Below are 19696 nucleotides of genomic sequence, written 5' to 3' on the forward strand. Positions count from 1 at the left end.
GGGGATAAAATTAGAAAGGTGGATGGGCTAAAGTGCATTTACTTAAATGCAAAAAGTATCAGGCATAAGGGTGATGAATTGAGGGCTTGGATAAGCACATGGGACTATGATATTGTGGCTCTTGCAGACACTTGGCTGTCACCAGGGCAGGAATGGATATTGAATATTCCTGGATTTCAGTGTTTTAAAAGGGATAGGGAGGGGGGCAGAAGAGGAGGAGGGGTGGCGATACTGGTCAGGGATACTATTACAGCTGCAGAAAGGGTGGATAATGTAGAAGGATCCTCTCTAGAGTCAGTATGGGTGGAAGTTAGGAACAGGAAAGGAGCAGTTACTCTACTGGGAGTATTCTATAGGCCCCCCAGTAGCAGCAGGGATACTGAGAAGCAGATTGGGAGGCAGATTTTGGAAAGATGCAAAAATAACAGGGTTGTTATCATGGGAGACTTCCCAAATATTGATTGGCACCTGCTTAGTGCCAAAGGTTTAGATGGGGCAGAGTTTGTTAAGTATGTTCAGGATGGATTCCTGTCACAATATGTTGACAGACCGACTAGAGGGAATGCCATATTAGATCTAGTATTAGGTAATGAACCGGGTCAGGTGACAGATCTCTCGGTGGGTGAGCATTTGGGGGACAGTGACCACCGCTCCATAACCTTTAGAATTGTCATGGACAGGGATAGGAGCAAAGAGGACGGGAAGATATTTAATTGGGGAAGGGCAAATTATGAGGCTATAAGGCTAGAACTTGAGTGTGTAAATTGGGCTGACATTTTTGAAGGGAAATGCACTATGGGGATGTGGTCGTTGTTCAGGGATCTCTTGCAGGATGTCAGGGATAAATTTGTCCCGGTGAGGCAGAGAAAGAATGGCGGGGTGAAGGAACCATGGGTGACAAGAGAGGTGGAACAACTAGTTAGGAAGAAGGCGGCAGTATACATAAGGTGTAAGCAGCAAGGATCAGATAAGGCTCGTGAGGAATATAGAGTAGCAAGGAAGGAACTTAAGAAGGGGCTGAGGAGAGCAAGAAGGGGACATGAAAAGGCTTTGGCGAGTAGGGTTAAGGAGAATCCCAAGGCTTTTTTCTCATACGTGAAGAGCAGAAGGATGACGAGAGTAAAGGTAGGACCGATTAGAGACAAAGGTGGGAAGATGTGCCTGGAAGCTGTGGAAGTCAGTATTCACCAAGGAGAGGGGCCTTGATGATGCTGAGGACAGTGCTAGTAAGGTTAATGTTCTAGAGTATGTAGATATCAAGAGAGAGGATGTGTTGGAGCTGTTAGAAAATATTAGGACAGTTAAGTCCCCAGGGCCTGACGAAGTATTCCCCAGGCTGCTTCGCGAGGCGAGGGAGGGGATTGCTGAACCATTGGCTCGGATCTTTGAGTCCTCGTTGTCCACAGGAATGGTACCAGAGGATTGGAGAGTGGCAAATGTTGTCCCCATATTCAAAAAAGGTAGTAGGGATAGTCCAGGGAATTACAGACTAGTGAGCCTTACGTCTGTGGTGGGCAAGCTGTTGGAAAGGATTCTAAGAGATAGGATCTATGATCATTTGGAGAATCATGGACCAATTAGGGACAGCCAGCATGGTTTTGAGAAGGGAAGATCTTGCCTCACAAGCCTGATAGGGTTCTTTGAGGAGGTGACCAGAAAGATTGATGAGGGTAGTGCAGTGGATGTGGTCTACATGGATTTCAGTAAGATGTTTGACAAGGTTCCACATGGTAGACTTCTTCAGAAGGTCAGAGGGCAAGGGATCCAGGGAGGCTTGGCCGTGTGGATTCAGAATTGGCTTGCCTGTAGAAAGCAGAGGGTTGTGGTGGAGGGAGTGCATTCGGATTGGAGGGCTGTGACTAGTGGTGTCCCACAGGGATCGGTTCTGGGACCTCTACTTTTCGTGATATTAATGACTTGGATGAGGGGGTGGAAGGGTGGGTTAGCAAGTTCGCAGACGACACAAAGGTTGGTGGTGTTGTGGGTAGTGTGGAGGGCTGTCGAAGCTTACAGAGGGATATTGGTAGGATGCAGAGCTGGGCTGACAAGTGGCAGATGGAGTTCAATCCGGAGAAGACACTTTGGAAGGACAAACTCCAAGGTGGAGTACAAAGTTAACAGCAGGATTCTGGGTAGTGTGGAGGAGCAGAGGGATCTGGGGGTTCATATCCACAGGTCACTGAAAGTTGCCACACAGGTGGATAGGGTAGTTAAGAAAGCTTATGGGATGTTAGCTTTCATAAATCGCGGGATCGAGTTTAAGAGCTGCGAAGTAATGATGCAGCTTTACAAAACTCTGGTTAGACCACACTTGGAGTACTGTGTCCAATTCTGGTCACCTCATTATAGGAAGGATGTAGAGGCATTGGAAAGGGTGCAGAGGACAGTTACCAGGAATGCTGCCTGGATTGGAGAGTATGGATTATGAGGTGAGACTAAGGGAGCTAGGGCTTTACTCATGGGAGAGGAGGAGGATGAGGGGAGACATGATAGAGGTATACAAAATATTAAGAGGAATAGATAGAGTAGACAGCCAGCACCTCTTTCCCAGGGTACCAATGCTCAATACAAGAGAGCATGGCTTTAAAGTAATGGGTGGGAAGTTCAAGGGAGATATCAGAGGGAGGTTTTTCACCCAGAGAGTGGTTGGGGCATGGAATGCGCTGCCAGGGGTGGTGGTGGAGGCTGATACATTGGTCAAATTCAAGAGGTTGTTAGATAAGCATAAGGAGGAATTTAAGATAGAGGGATATGTGGGAGGAAGGGGTTAGATAGTCTTAGGCATGGTTTAAACGTCAGCACAACATGGTGGGCCGAAGGGCCTGTATTGTGCTACGGTTCTAATGGTAATACCAGAAATAAGCCACTCGGCCCCTCAAGCCTGCCCCACCATTCAACATGATCACTGTTATCTGTCCCAGGCCTCATCTCTTCTGTCCAGTTCCCCATAGCTCTCAATATCCTGATCTTTCAAAAACCTCTAAGCTCTCCACCATTTGCAAACTGTTCCCTTTGCTCATTGCACTTTGTTATTCGAAGTGTTGAGGTTGAAGACTGAAATGAGCAGCCCAACCTGAATTTCATGAATTGACTGTGCATCCTGCAGTCAGGTTGCATTGAATCGTTTGTCTTTCACTGTTGAAAAATAATGCAGAAATGCAAAACAAAAGCAAAGTTAAAAGCCCTCAGCAGGTCAAGCAGAATCCATGGGGAGAGATACAGAAACAATGTTCCTTCAGAACTGGACAAGTGAATTGCCAAGTGTTTCAAGTTGGGTGGGGGGGTTGGAGTGGGTAAGGAGAACAGAGCGAATGTCTGTGATGGGCTGGAAGCTTAAGCTCTCAACGTGACAATTACTTTAAAAACTGGTAGTTGGTTCAAAAGAAGGATGAAACAAACTGAAACAGAGAAATACATCTGTATCCATGGAGAGATTTAAAATTATCTGATTATCAATTATCTGAAATTATTAAACTCAACATTAAGTCTCAAGCTGCAATGTACCAGGCAGAAGATAAGGTTCAGTCCCTGAGCTTATGTTGGACATCATTGGGGTAATGCAGGAGGTGACAGCAGAGTCGGAGTGGGAGTTGGAGTGGGACAGAGAATTCAAGTGACAGGTGACTGGATGCTCAGGGATGCCTCCTGTAGAGTGAATGGAGGTGCTCTGCATGATGGTCACAAGCGTGTGACTTCTTCACCTGTATCCTTGGATGGTAGAAAGAGGGGTGAATGCTGCTTTTCAGCCATGGAACATGCAAAGTTCATTGAGAAGTTCAGTTGGTGGAGATGGAGAGTGGACAGGGAGTGACGGAAGGAACAGTCTCTTCAGAGTGCTGAAAGGGGAGCGGAAGGGAAGGTGCATCTGGTTCAGATGTGATGTGGATCTTATGCCTGGTCTACAGTGCACATGCTGGAGGCTGTATGAGTGCTTGGTTGTGGAATAGCTATAAATGTACAATAAATTGCCCGATATGGATTTTTCGGCACTTAGCTAGTATCTGATATTGCAACTTGGGTTTCGTCATTATAAATTTCAGGACTCCCTTAAATATTCTGTGGTTCAGCAGGAACTCTCAATTGGTCCTTGTACCCCTTTCATTGAGACAAACACTAATGTTAACTAACTGTGCACCAGGAAAGGTACCATTCAATAATGCCCTTACTTGCCATTCTCAATATTTCAGTAGATGTGCTGAAAACACTTCAGTTCAACAATGTCAAATACCAACATTAAGTTGGTTTATTATATACAGACAACAAGTAGGCAGAGAGGGTAACAAAGTAAACTCTTATTTATTTCACTTCATTTTCTTGAACATTCGCAAGTAACATACCATAATATCCCACAGCAACTTGGGAGCTTTCTTCCCCCTGATCAGCCAAGGTTTTTGGTAATTCTAAGTTTAAAGTGAGAGCATTTCTTCTTTGTGCCAAACCAGACCAACTGAAGATGGCTAGTCAAAAAACTGGCTACCGCACATTCCATACTACTCCCTCTCTCTCGTGGGTAACGCACCACCCCATTATTCTCAAAACTGACAGAACCAGCTGCCTTCATGCATCTGGAACAGTGAGCCAGGAGAGGTCAGTCAAAAACGAAGCCGAAGTTCAGAGGGCTGGAGAGCTAAATACAGGAAAAGCAGAGGCAGAGAACCAGTGAGTAGGCAACAGGCAACCATGGGGAAGAAATCCAAGATGTGGTGCCAAAGCACGTGGAGGGGTGGAGATTTGTGACTTAGTTTATTGATATTTTTCATATTTAGTAAAAACATGTGGTTTATTCATTATTTGCTTTAAGTGCATTTTAGTGGAATGGAGCATTTTAGTGTTAAACCAAATAGAGACGATCCACAGTAAACATGACAAATCTGTTAATCGATAAAAGAAAAGATCAGTTGACGGGGATTGGGTGGATGTATGTTCAAAAGCAAATTACATGAAGCAGAAGGGCAGGAGGTCTGGCCAATGTAGGCAAGCACAAGGTTTGTTCGTGAAGTACCTCAAAAGCCTGGACTTCACCCTCTATACTTTCAACCAGCCACCATGATACTATTATACTGGTTGAACAGCCAATCACATTAAAGAATTCCCACAGACAGAAAACAAAAAGCACAAGCCCTAATTATTTAACGCTGCTTAAAAAACTTCTGCAATGAGATCCTAGGGCAAACAAGGACATAACCATTTTCCTTTGCGTGACTCCAGCCAGATTTTTCCTCCCAATTTCAATTTTAATTTCAGTTTTACCAGAGCTCCTTGATGCCACATTTGGTCAAACACTGCCTTGATGGCAAGGGAGACACCACTCTCATCTAATCTCGGGAACTTTGCTCTTCTTCCCATATTTGGACTAAGGCTACGTAATAAACTCTGGTGTCAAATGGTAATGCTGAAATGTAGTTGAGCATCCATGACTTTCTCGCACTGCTGACAAAACCACTCATCAGTTGCCTGGGGAAAGTCAATTGTTGGGGAGGTAACTGGTTGGTCTGGATTTGTATTATTTGGCAGGGAATAGCTGAGGAAACTTTTATTTATTTGGTGTAATTTAAATTAGCCAAGGGTGGACTTCTGTAACGATGGGAACCTTAGATGTCTACATGTTATCGCTTCAGCAGGTTTTGCTGAAGATGGTTTTAAACACTTCAGCCTCATTTGTGCATTGGGTTTCATCACTGCAGACCATCATGAACCTACTCCTCCATTTAGCTGCTAATTTGCCCAATATCATGCACCTGGATCGCCATGGCAAAGACCAAGTGCTGGTAAATGGGATTAGTATAGATGGCCATGCCAACCATCAAGTACCCATGGTGGGCTGAAGCACCCATTTCGGTGCTGCATAACTGACAAGTGAATAATCACGGCAGTTGGTTGTGGAATCTCCTAGCTTAACCTGCACAATATTGCTTCTGCTCTTAAGCATGCATGAAAGTTCTGCAATGTAGCTTCACCAGGTGGCACTTCACTTTTAGGTACACCTGCTGCTGATATGCTTTTCCACACTCATTTAATGAAGGTTGGTCTCCAGACAGATGGTAGTGGTACAGTAAAAGGTACATCAGGCTGTGAGATTGCAGATGTGGTGCAACACAATTCTGCTGCAGCTGTCATAGATGCTCAACTTTACGACACTAGATGTGTTCCAAAACTCTCCTTTGGTACGTGGCAGTGTTACAACAGAATGGAGAGGAGCCACAGTCTGCAGATGAGACTTCATACCCACATAGACTGTGCCAATGCCATCATGCACAGTTGCACAGGCAATAGTTAATCTCACTGGAGATTCATTTGTAAATTGTTTAAAATAATTTGTATTCTAGTTTAGCCAGCTTACAGCTTCTATATAATGCTGGCATGCTTACTGACAATCTCAATGCACTCCTTCCACTTCAAAGGTTGCTATCCTATCTTGGTGCAGGGCTTATTGGGGCTACCACCAAGACAATGCTAAATTTGAAAGCTATTACCCAAATTCTGGGAAATTCAGAATTAACACTCAGAACAAAGACAAAAACACACACAAAGTTCTTAAAACTGGCAGTTTTCTAGTAAATGTCAGTGGTACCGAATAATGGGCCACATTGTTCGGCCAAATCAGGAATATCTGATGCTGTTCCTGGACAATCAATTTCATTGTAGTTAGAAAGGAGTTGGGCATCTCCATCAGCCCAGTTCCTGGCATATGTAGTGCTAAGTGAAAACCTAAAGGGATTCCTCACAGTAGAATGAAAATCCAAAGTAAATAAGAAACATGCAACAATTAGGTGGGGAAAGGGGTTTTACGTTATGAAATTTACCAGATAATTGTGCTTTTATAATGAAGTTTGAAATAACACTGTCAGATCATTTTAGATGGAGGCAATTAATAACATTGGTCAGTAAGCTATGTTCCTTAGGTGCTTGCTTTGGTTTGGAGGCAAACCAACATTTCAGTGATCCAATAAATGTAAAATGGGGCTCTGAAGTGAAGGGGTGCATTTAAAAGTCAAGGATGCTTTTAATACACTTTTAATTTAAATAGCATAGAAAAACAATTTAAAAGCTGCTTTAGAGCCAGTCAAAACTAATCCCAACCAAATTCCTGACATTGTTTCTGGCATTACTTTTCCTAGGACAATGTTTAACAGTTATAATAAAATACAAAGCAGACCACAGGATATTTATTTCACTCTGTCTGCTGCTGTTACATCATCTAGCAAGGGCCTGTCATAGTTAAAGTTCAGCTGTGGGGCATGTGATGTTGATATTGGTCAACATTTCCAGCACAGACCCCTATGCACCAGATAGATAAATAACGGTGGAGCCTTTTGCCAGTCCAGAAATTTATTCTTGTTTTATGAGAAATTAATATCAGACACAAGAATTCAATCTTAGATACTTGGTTCAAGAGGAGCTTATAAAACACTGTTGGAGGACAATTAGAGGTGTATAAAGTTGAGCATACAAGATAAATACAAACCTTCCATCAGACTGTACAAGGGTGTCTAAGTGGATTACAAACATATCAAAAAAAGTGAAATGAAGAAAATTAAGTGACATTAACAAATCCTGTAGGAAGAAAATTACTTCATTGGAACAAACATAGTAACTAATGGATAAATATATCCATTAGAAAGCATAGGTACTTAGGCAAAACCAATCATAACTTTCTAGTACTTCAATAGAGAGCACAGTCTGTAAATGGGATCATGTCAATGTAGATCGGCTCAAAGGACAAGCACATGGCAATAAATATCATATAGCGTCATAGAGGATGGAAACGGGCCATTCAGCCCACGCCGATCATCAAGCATCCATCTACACTAATCCTTGCTAATATCATAATCCTATTTTTTGCTACCTACACCCCACTCAGCGTCCACCTATTATAGTGACCAATTAACCCATGAACCCGCACAACTTGGTATGGGGGAGAAAACTGGTGCCGTCTGTGTGGAGTTTGCACATTCACCCTTTGACAAAGTAACTAGTTTATAAAGCCAAGTAATTTTATCTTAGGGATGTTATATAATTTTACTTATACCTGTGGTATGTGAAACACTCAGTAGGGCTCATCTGTGTGGATAGTCTGCAACAGGAACGCTAAAAAATACAAGACCCAACAGCAAATATTGACAAATACATCAAGTCTCTGATTTCCTCCTTCTGGATTGCTCAGTGCGTCTCATTATTTGGTAGTAACACGGACAATTTCTAATTCTGTTCTCCACAATGTGACTTTTGCGTGACATAACCAAGGAGGAAAGATGCAAATCTCACTCAGGCAAATATGAGTGGATTATCCCAGCATTTACACCGAGAGAAGAAACTGTTGTGAATGAGAAGATGCATATTATTTGTGGTTGAAAGTAACTGGTCCTTCTGTTTGTTTTCAATCAGTAATTACAGTTCAAAAATGATCAAGAATTGCTTTTTTAATATATTAAGTTGTCTTTGTGATCCCTAATGGGCCCTACTCTTTTCCCGATTACCCTCAATATGGGTATAAAATGCTTTAGGATTTTCCTTCCTGCTGTCCATTAGTGCCATTTGATGGCTGCTCTTTGCCCTCCAATTTTTTTTTATATAATTGCCCCTCTGCACTTTTACTGCTTATTGTCTACCTGTTTTCAATTCTCCATACCTGCCATGTCCTTCCTTGTTTATTCATCCAATACTTAATATGTCTTGAAATTTAGGTTTCCATGTATTTGCTGTCCTTACCTTTCACCCTCAGTCCTGAACTCTCACTACTTCACTTTTGAATGACTTCCGTTTGTTGGAAGTAGGCTTACATGCAAACACCTGTTTCCAGGTCCTCTCTTATGATATTGAAATCAGCCTCACCCTAATTTAGGATTCATTTCCAGTCCATCCATATCCCTTTCCATAACTAACTTGAAACTTGTAGAATTATGGTCAACATCTCCAAGATGCTCTCCCACTGACACTTCAATGACTGGAAATTAGCCCAAGTGCACCAACAGTACAATTATATCAAGATGTGATTAGCCCTCATTTGGAACCATGTTTAGATTTGGAAACTTGAAGAAACAGACCCATGACAACCTGGTTATGATCGAACTAGGTAAGCTTGTGCTCCATTCCTGGAGGTGAAAAAGCCAAGGAATAATTTGGTTGAAACACTTAAAATAATGATAAATGGCAGGTAACAAATATCCTGGAGTAGAGAAGTATGGAACAAGTAGACATAGTGATTACCATTTATCCTGCATTTGATTTTAATGGTCTTTTATGGTCAAATTCTAAGTCTAAGAAGTTGTATAGGTAATACTCCAGCTGCAAAGTGTTTTAAACAGAGATGGAAACCAATTTAGTAAGTAGGGATAGTAAAGGATAAGAGAACTGAGATTTTAAGGATAGCGCTGTCATGAGGAGCAATGCAGGGTCAGTCACATTTTAATCACTTACATGGTCCCATTTGCATAGACTGCATCCCCTCCTTCCACATACTGAACTTGTGATGGATAAACATGTTGAACAGACTGCACCTGTTGGACCTAAAAACAAATATAGAAAATACTATACTTAGAATTGAGTCTTGCAGCACTCAGTCTTCACAATCCAAAGGCTATTTTCAAGTCAAGCTGATTTTCAGCCCCTTTTGCATCCTTTTCATGCAATTCCCACAAGAAATCCAGGTCACACCTGAAGAACAAAGAGTCAGAGGACAACTGAACCATGAAACTAACTCTTCCCCTCAAAAATCACTGGGTGATGGGATAACCACAGGAGTTATTAAGCCAGTCAGACAAAATCGTGCACCTCTAGGCAACTTAAAAATCATATTTTATTTCTGCACTAAAGGTCATGGAAAAGAACCATCAGGTTAGTATGAAGACTAAGCTGATTAGATTTGGTCACACTACTGTCTCCTGCAGGTTTATAGCCCTTTCTTACCTGCTGTACTCTCTGAACCTGAAGCTGCTGTACCTGGCCTCCTTTCTGAGCAGAGCCTGTTGCCTGGACCACCAGCCGCTGTGGGCAACAAAGAGCAAAAGTAAGCTACCATCTCCTTAAAATTATTTGTGGAGGATGCAAGTTAAATGGGGAGATTTTTTCTTCTGTCTTTCACCATCAACTCATCCCAGTCCAAGATTGTGGGATTCTGTGGTGCCTCTGATTTGCATTACAATTGGCCCAGCATATCTGCTCCATCTATATTCAATGCACCATAGCCGAGAGTGGATTTCCTGTCTGCTAAAGACAATTGTGCGGAATTTCAACCAACTCCCTACGTCTCCAAGTTAGCCACGCCTTTCTCAAAGCACAGAACATACCATGGAGTATTCAATCAATTTTTACATCCAGCACTTTACAACTTCCTCTGGCATGTATACATCTGCTATTCCTTAAGAAATGTTATTCAGATTTCTAACCTCAATCAATGCTTATTAAAATTAAGTTCTGTTACTCTGGTGTATTCAGATGATCAAGTTCAAACAAATGGCTCAGTATACTACACTGTTTTTATCCACAGTGGATTTACTACAGAGTTACTACTCTGGTTCTGCACCTGCTGTGAAGTCAGGAAGTCTCCTTGAAGTTCTATTATACCATCCTCTCAACACTGCAGATTCAAATCTGTTTGTTCCTCCTTGGCAATTCTGGCTGTGTAACCCAAGACCAAGAGCTATCATTATTGTTCTTTTCTGAATCAATTCACAAGTGAGAAAAAAAAGTGTTCTCAAATTGTAAGTAATACTCCAAATGCAGTTTAATGTGATTCTTGTATGGTCAGAATGTTAAAAATCTCAACATTCACCCCAAGCCACAAATATACGTAACCTAACTAGAGAACTAAAGGATTTTATTGGATGACTATGACCATTAGAAATGAAATTCCACACACCTATTACAGATTACCATTTTAAAAACACAGGGAAAAATGATGTAAAGAGTCCATTTCTCTAAACTGACTACATGCTCAGTCCTACAGATCATTATTTAAATTTAGTTCCTGGGATACAACGCAAAAGTTTAAACAAAAAAATAAATCCTTTTCTTTTTGGAATAAAGTTTCACAGATTGATAATTTGCCTTCATTAAACAAAACATATGAATAAGTCTATTGTCCACAACCATAAGGAATCAGTAGTCAGCATCACAGGAAGGGTTGCCCAGTACCACTTATACTTGCAAATCAAGACATCTGGTTGTGTATAGTGAACACATACGTCTGATAGCACAGGTTTCTAAAAGCAAAAAACTACACGTGCTTGGAAATCTGACATAAAAACAAGATATGCTAGAAATACTCGGCAGCAACTGGAGAAGGAAAGTTAATGTTTCAGGTCAACAATCATCCATCCGAACTGGAAAAGTTAGAAATCAAACATGTTTTACATTGCAGAAAAGAGGACGGGAAGGAGAGAACAAAGGGAATCAATCACGGATGTTCTCTTGATCTGCAAGGGCGATCGAGGTTCCAGTTACCCCGATTCATTCTCCATCCCACTCCCATTCTGATTGGCACCTTTGGCTTGCTGTTCTAACAAAGGCCAACATAAGTTTGAAACCCATCTTCCAACCAGGTTTGTTGTAGTCTTTAGGATTCAACTTTGAATTCAACAATTTCAAAGCAGTAGCCTATCCACTTTATGTCAAAACTGGCCAGTCTGATAAAGGTCAATAACCTGTAGCACTAACCCAGTGTTTCTCCCTCTCCACAGATGCTGCCTGATCTGCTGGGAACTTCCAACATTCTCTATTATTTCCCATGTCCAGCAACCAGTGTCTGTATTCTATAGTTGCAGCATTCCTGTGTTTCCTTTCTTCACATTCATCTCCTATTTACATCTCCTCTAGATGGGTAAGAGGTAATTAACAAGCTTTCTCCACCCTCTCTTGGCAGACACCATTACCTTTCGTGTCACTCAGTCTCCCTTGGACTTGACCCCATTGCAGACATTCCTTATGCTTTCTCCACCCCTCTTCCTGCCCTGCAACTTAAAACAACTTAAAACTTAAAATTAATAATATGAGAAAAATGGAGTGATCGAGTTCTGAGCCCTCCGTGGAGCTCCACTGGTTAAAGCTTTCCAGTGACAAAAACATCAGCCCTTTGCCTGCTGTCACTGAGCCAGATTTGGATCCAATTGCCACTCAGGCAAATGGGATTAGTGTAGAAGGGCAAAGTGGTCAGTATGGATGTGGTGGTCAGCAGAAACTGGCACTATTACTCCAAGCCCCCCCCCACTACACTTAAATGTAACAACCTCTGCTGCCTGTCCTTGACTAAGTTGTGCCTTTTTAAATAAAGATTTATCCTTTCCCATAGAACTGATTCCAATAGTTTGTACACTACTGAAATTACCTGAACAGGCCTGAGATTACTCAGTTTACCCTTCTTCCTTCTGGAGCTATATTACAATCTGGCACCACTCCTGGATCCAGAGAGGATTCAAAAATGATGGTCTGAGCTTTGCAACATCCTCCCTTGCTTTTCTTCTGGGTTAAATATCATTTGAGCTTGGCAATTTATCCATGTTTAAAGATACCCAATGACCTAACATTCCTTCTACGACATTTATCTCAACCAATATTTGGCCCTCGTCCTGAAATTCAGTACGTAGGCATCACCATCGGTGATGACGGCAACGAAGTACAGAACAACTGTATCCACATATTCAGCCTCCACACATTGGCCACGTTCTTGGTCTTTAGATGTGCCCTTGCTCATAAACCAGAACTATCATTGTAATTTTTACTTTACTTGTCAGCACTTTCTTTTTACTTGCTCTCTCCTTCCTAAACTTGCCTTTTAATTTTGCCTCTATCTCTAGCTTGCTGCTGTATTAAACATTCAACGTTTCATACAGCCATCACCGTATCTAGGCAATCTGTCATCTGGGGGCTCTAGATCTGGCAGTTCCATGGTTTTATTTTATACGTGACACTTTGAATCTCCTTCTTGAAGCCTCCCACAGCTCCAGGTAGCTGCTTCCAGTCCATTTTTGCTCAGTACCTTCCATCTATTAAAGTTGGCCTTCCCTCATTTCAAGAACCTTTCCATAACTATGCAAAGGCTAACTGAAATATGATCACAAACACAGAAATGCTCTCCCACTGATATCCTATCACTGCGCAGTTTCATTCCTCAAAACCAAATCCAGAAGTGCACCATCACAGCACCAAAAACCCTCCACACCACCACCCAAAATCTTCCTAGGCCTCCTGAAAGCAATTTAGGAATTCTGTGGTAATCACAAAGCAAAAACACCAGATGTTGTAAATCTGAAAAGAAAGCAGAAAATTACGGAAATATTCAGCAGATCAGACACCATCTGTGGAGAGGAAAACAGAACAGGCACGCTTAAATTTGCAGAGAAAGAGAGAACAGGTGTTTGATCAGGGACGAGAGGGAAGGATTTGTCAAGTTCAGGAAATTGTGTATTAAATAAGTTCTTTAAGCTTTATTGGGAATGTAGGAGACAAGTTATAAAATAATTTAGTAGGGTGAGAAGGGACCATGAAATCACCTTGGAAAGTAGGGTTAAGATAACCTTAAAAATATTAATAATGTACATTAGAAGCTAGAAGATAGCTAAGTAAAGAGCAGGTACCCTCAGGGAGCAAAGTAGTAATCTGTGTGTGGAGCCAGGTGCTACATGGATACTTCTCATCTGTATTCACTAGGGACAAGAATGTGGAGGCTGGAGAGTTAAGGGAGGGGTATGCTGATATTCTGGAGAACATCTGTATCAGGAAAGTGTGTTAGAAATATCAGCACATATTAGGGTGGATGTTAAGGGAAGCAAGGCAGATTGTTTGACAGAGATATTTTGCTTTAAATCAGTGGTAGGGAAGTTGTTGGAGAAGATTCTGAGAGACAGGATTTCTGTTAACTTCTAAAGGCAAGGACTGATTAGGAGTCATCAGCATGATTTCAGGTAATTATAGGCCAGTGAGCCTCACGTCAGTGGGAGGGAAGCTATTGGAGAGGATACAGAGGGATAGGATTTATGCACATTTGGAAAAGCACGACCTGCTTACGAACATTCAGCAATTCTTTGTGTGGGGCAGCTCATGCCTTACAAACTTCATTGAGTTTTTTTTTTGAGGAAGGGACAAAGGTGTTTGATGAGGGGCAGGCAGTGGACGTTATCTACATGGACTCCAGTCAGACATTTTGATAAGATCCCTCGTGGTAGGTCGATTCAGAAGATAAAGATGCATGGGATCCAGGGTGGATTGCAAGTTTGAATTCGGAACTGGCTTGCCCATAGTAGGGGTGGAAGGCTGTTATTCTGGCTGGAGGTCTGTGACCGGTGGTGTTCCGCAAGGATCGGTGCTGGGACCTCTGTTGTTTGTGATATATGTCAATGACTTGAATGAAAATGCAGATGGGTGGATTAGAAAGTTTGCGAATGACACCAAGATTGGTGGAGCTGTGGACAGGGTAAAGGGCTACCAAGGAATACAGTGGGATTTAGATCAGTTACAGATAATGGCAGAGAAGTGGCAGATGGAGCTTAATCCGGGAAAGTGTGAGGTATTGCACTTTGGGAGGTCAAATGAAAGGAGAAAGTATACAGTTAATGGTAGGCCCCTTAAAAGCATTAAGGTACAGAGGGATCCTGGGATCCTGGGATCCAAGTCCATAGTTCACTGGAAATGGTTAAGTGGATAAGGTGGTAAAGAAGATGTATGGCATGGCTGCCTTCATTGGTAGGGAAATGAGTAGAAGAGTAAGGAAGTCATGCTGCAGCTACATAAAACTTTAGTCAGACCACACATGGAGTATTGTGTGCAGTTCTGGTCGACCCATTAAAGGAAGGATGTGGAGACTGTGGAAAGGGTGTAGAAGAGGTTCACCAGGATGCTGCCTGGATTAGAAGGTATGAGCTCTAAGGAAAGGTTGGATGAACTTGGGTTGTTCTCTCTAGAGCATCGGAGGCTGAGGGGAGACCTGACAGAGGTTTTTAAAATTATGAGAGGCAGAGATAGGGTACAGTTGGAATCTTTTCCCCAGGGTAGAAATGTCAAACACCAGAAGACGTGCTTTTAAGATTAGAGGGGGAAGTTTAAAGGCAATGAGGGGGCTAAGTTTTATACATATATATATATATATATATATATATATATATATATATATATATATATATATATATATATATATATATATATATATATATATACACACATATACATATATATATACATATAGACACACACACACACACACACATATATATATATATAAATATATAAATTAAAAAAATCCTGGAATGGGTTACCAGGGGTAGTAGTGGAAGCAAGCGGTTTGGTGGAGTTTAAGAGGCTTTTAGATAGACACATGAATATGAAGGGAATGGAGGAATATCCAGTGCTGTACTGTTCTGTGTTCTAATTTGTGCAGGGGAGATCGAGTCTCACAAATCTGATTGAGCATTTTGAGCAAGTAACTAAGAAAACTGATGAATGAAGAGTGGTAGATGTGGTTTACATAGACTTCAGTAAGGCTTTTGAGAAAGTCCTGCATGGTGGGCTGGTCCAGAAGATTAAGGCACAAAGGATCCAAGGTGCGTTAGCAAACTGGATCCAAAACTAGCTTAATGATAGGAGGCAGAGGGTTGTGGTGGATGGTTGTTTTTCTCTGTCTGTGGCCCTGCAATTTCATGCCGCTTCCCGCAATGTCCTAGGATACACTTGATCAGGTCCCGAGGATCTTATCTGATTTTGTGTGTTTTAAGTTCTCCAGTGCTTCAGAGATGGCAAGGCAAGGCGACTAATTCTGACTAATTGAATATTTTGAAGAGGTAACTAAATGTATTGATGAGGACAGTGTTGTTGATCTGGTTGACATGGAGTTCAGTAAGTCATTTGACAAGGTCCCATATAGAAGGCTGGTCTAAAAAAATTACAGCCCAAGGGACTGGCAAGCTGGCAATTTGGATCCAACAGTGGCTTGGTAACAGGAGGCGGGGTGATGGTGGGGGGTTGTTTTTGATTGGAAGCCTGTGACCAGCAGTGTACCTCGGATTGGTGCCGAGTCCCTCGCTGTTTGTTATATACATAAATAACTTGGGAGTAAATATGGCAGGTATGATTAGTGAGCTTACAGGCGACACAAATTAGTGGTGTTGGTAGTGAAGCAGATGACCTTAGGCTACAGAATAATAACTGGTAAATTGGGCAGAACAATGGCAGATGGAATTTGATCCTGATTGGTGGTAAGTCATGCATTTTTGAGTCAGATAAGAGCAAGACATAAAGATGAATAAAGGGACGTGGTTGTACAAGTCCGAAGATCCCTGAAGATGGCAGCAGAGGTAGAGGGGGTGCTAACTTTCATTGGTTACGCCCCAGCTGCAATACTGTGTGCAGTTCTGGTCACTACACTATAGGAAGGAAATGATTGCACTGGAGAGGGTGCAGAAGAGATTAACCAGGATTTTGCCTCGAATGGAACATTCCAGTTCTGAAGAGAGACTGGACAGGCTGGGTTTGTTTTCCTTGGAGCAGTGGAGGCAGAGGAGAGACTTAACAGGGGTATATAAGGTTATCAGCGACATAGATAGTCTTCCGGCACCACATCTGTGGCTACTGACGAAACAAGCATCTCCACTGGGGACCCCGCAATTTATTCCCTAACTTCCCACAGTATTAAGTTGAACTAGGACTGCCCACTTTTATATTTTGTGCCTTGGCTAATGAAAGAAAGCAGCTTGTATGCCTTCTTCACCACCCAACCTCCTGTGTTGGTACCTTCAAGAATCTCTGGACTCATACACTATGATCCCTTTGTTCCTTAATGCTTCAAGCCCCATCATTGGTGACATATGTCCTGCACTTTTAAACCACCACCCCCCCCTCCCCTCAAACACAAGGCATAGAACAGACTGTTCTATGTTCTCTGTAATCATTTCAGGACTGCCATGGGGATTAGAACAGGAGACAATTCAAGAAGACATTGGAATTCAAAAGTTGTAGATCAATTAAAACCAATAACCACACACATACACACACACACACACGAACCTGTGAGGTGAGTCATGGTCTCCAACTATAGACAGTTTAGATTTAATAGCACCTGGAACGGACTGTGAAGGAAATTGTGAATTAAAGGATGGGTCACATCCTGTGGAATATTAACATCCAAATATCCTGGTAACCTCCAGGGCTCCAGTGATGTCAGTGGATTGGATACACACCTGTTGTGGTGCTGGCACTTGCTGTACCACTGCAGGCTGCACAGATGGAGCAGCAGCAGCGGATGTCCGCAGGGTCACAGTTGATGCCGAGTCCGACGCACCCTCTGTACTCTGCATGCTCGTTTCTATCAAAACATAAAAATCAAAGATGTTATTAGCCTGAGAGAAGTTGTGTATGTAATAATCTACGAATGCAGAGGTAATCCATTGAACTGGTAAGGTTTCTGTTCATTTCTGACCAAGTACAAACAATTTACCAAATTGAAGCAAAAAAATGAACAGATCAGAAATTGCAGTTTTCATCACAAGAGCAAATTAAATTGCTTTAAAATGTACTCAGGGTTTCAATGCAACCTGCAGGGAAATGAGGCCAGCAACATATATAGAAAGGCTCCACAAAGAGCAAAAAGATAATTGACTAAACAAAAAATGTTATAAATGATGGTTGAGCAATTAATATTAGGCATGGCACTAGGGAGAACTCTGTGTCAAAACATAACGTTAAAAGTTCAGTGAATATATGTGTAGGTTTTACATTATTGAAAGCCAAAAGCTGATTTGAAAATTCCCTAAAATATAAAGAAGTCTTCAAAATAACAATATTTTCTCTTAGATCCTATAACCAGTAATTTATTCCTCTTTCAAATGCAAGCTTTTAAATGACTTTGGTGCAATGTTGTATAAAACCTATAATAATTATATGCACAAGAAAACCAGCTAATGCTGATTAGACCTAAAAACAGAGGCATCTGGAAAACTACTAAATGAAAAAGAATTTCATTTGCCTTCTTTCATCTGGGTAGTCGTAGGGTACAACAACAATGTACAGCAATCCATCTCTAACAAACTGAACCAGAGAGGTGGTGAGGAAGCTCCAGGAGGTAGAGATCTTTGGGTGTCATAGGTTAAAGGTTAACAGTACATCCCAATCCCATCACACTTATCCTATACCCCATTCTGAAAGAAATCACTCTTATTTGCAGTTAACAATTCAATACAAACTGGGGTCCAAGTGGCAAAACAATTTGATAGGATGGTAAGGCAGTATATGGCATGCTTGTCTCCATAGGTAAGAGCATGGAATAAGTTGGGACATTATGTTGCAATTTCACAAAACACTGGTTAGACCGCACTTGGGGCACTGTGTGCAGTTCTGGTCCCACACTATAGGAAGATGTGATTGTGCTGGAGAGTGACAGAAGATTCAGCAGGACATTGCCTGGATTAGAGGACTTCAGTTGTGTGGTCATAAGTTTGCTTAGGCAGGGTTTGTTTACCCTGGAGGAAGGGAGGACAAGAGATAACCTGATAGGAGCCATACAACATTTTAAAGGGTCCTAAATAGGGTAGATAGTCATAATTTTTTTCCCATGGTAGGATTATCAAAAACAAGAGGTCATAAGTTTAAAGCGAGAGGAAGGGCTTTTTACATTAATGATTTGGAAGAGGGGACCGAGTCGAAGTTCACCGATGACACTAAATTGAGTGGAAAAGCAAATTGCGCAGAGGATGCGGAGAGTCTGCAGATATAGATAGGTTAAGTGAGAGGGCAAGGGTCTGGCAGATGGAATACAATGTTGGTAAATGCAAAGTCATCCACTTTGGAAGGAAAAGTAGAAGATCAGATTATTATTTAAATAGTGAAAGATTGCAGCATGCTGTTCTGCAGAGGGACTTGGGAGTGCTTGTGCACGAATCGCAAAAGGTTGGTTTGCAGGTGCAACAGATTATCAAGAAGGAAGATGGGTTGTTGGTCTTCATTGCTAGAGGGATTGAATTTAAGAAAAGGGAGGTTATGCTGCAACCGGACAGGGTACTGGTGAGGCCACACCCAGAGTACTGCGTGCAGTTCTGGTCTTCTCACTTGAGGAAAGATATACTGGCTCTGGAGGCGGTTCACCAGGTTGATTCTGGAGATGAGGGGGTACAGAAACATAAACTAACGAAAGGGATAGATAACATAGAGGCAGGCAGTTGGTTTCCACTGATAGGGGAGACTAGAACTAAGGGACATAGTCAAGATTCAGGGGAATAGATGAGGAGAAACTGCTTTTCCCAGAGAGTAGAGAATCTGTGGAATTCTCTACCCAGAGAAGCAGTAGAGACTACCTCATTAAATATATTTAAGACACAGTTAGATAGATTTTTGACAGTAGGGGAATTAATGGTTATGGGAAAAAGGCAGGTAGATGGTGCTGAGTCCATGGCCAGATCAGCCATGATCTTATTGAATGGTGAAGCAGGCTCAACGGGCCAGATGGCCGACTCCTGCTCCTGTTTCTTATGTTCTTAGTCCATTCAGCCGATACAAGGTCCATTTCCCTCCATTCTCTATACATTCATGTGCCTATCTAAGAGTCTCTTAAGCACCTCTAGCATATTTGCCTCCACACCCCTGGCAGCACATTCCAGCCCCCACTGTGTAAAAAAAAAACTTGCCCCACACATTTCCTTTGAACTTAGCTCCTCTCACCTTAAATGCATGCCCTCTAGTATTAGACATTTCAACCTTGGGAAAAAGATACCGGCTGTCT

The 19696-nt window shown here is 41.9% G+C and overlaps 1 protein-coding gene across 4 annotated transcripts in view; it reads right to left on the reverse strand.

The window, feature by feature from the left end:
- LOC127582631 (DNA-binding protein RFX2-like) overlaps positions 1–19696 on the reverse strand; it is a 113524-nt gene that overhangs the window by 61631 nt on the left and 32197 nt on the right. For 3 of the 4 annotated variants that reach the window (XM_052038097.1, XM_052038095.1, XM_052038096.1), the window contains exons 2-4: positions 17163–17287; positions 9907–9984; positions 9418–9506 (exon numbers count right to left, since the gene is read on the reverse strand). In XM_052038097.1, the coding sequence (XP_051894057.1) occupies positions 9418–9506; positions 9907–9984; positions 17163–17279 (284 nt within the window). In that variant the 5' untranslated portion in view covers positions 17280–17287. The remainder of the gene's footprint in view (positions 1–9417; positions 9507–9906; positions 9985–17162; positions 17288–19696) is intronic. The other variant, XM_052038098.1, reaches the window with a different exon arrangement.

This window comes from Pristis pectinata, chromosome 24 (genome assembly GCF_009764475.1).
Source record: "Pristis pectinata isolate sPriPec2 chromosome 24, sPriPec2.1.pri, whole genome shotgun sequence".
Taxonomy (NCBI): Eukaryota; Metazoa; Chordata; class Chondrichthyes; order Rhinopristiformes; family Pristidae; genus Pristis; species Pristis pectinata.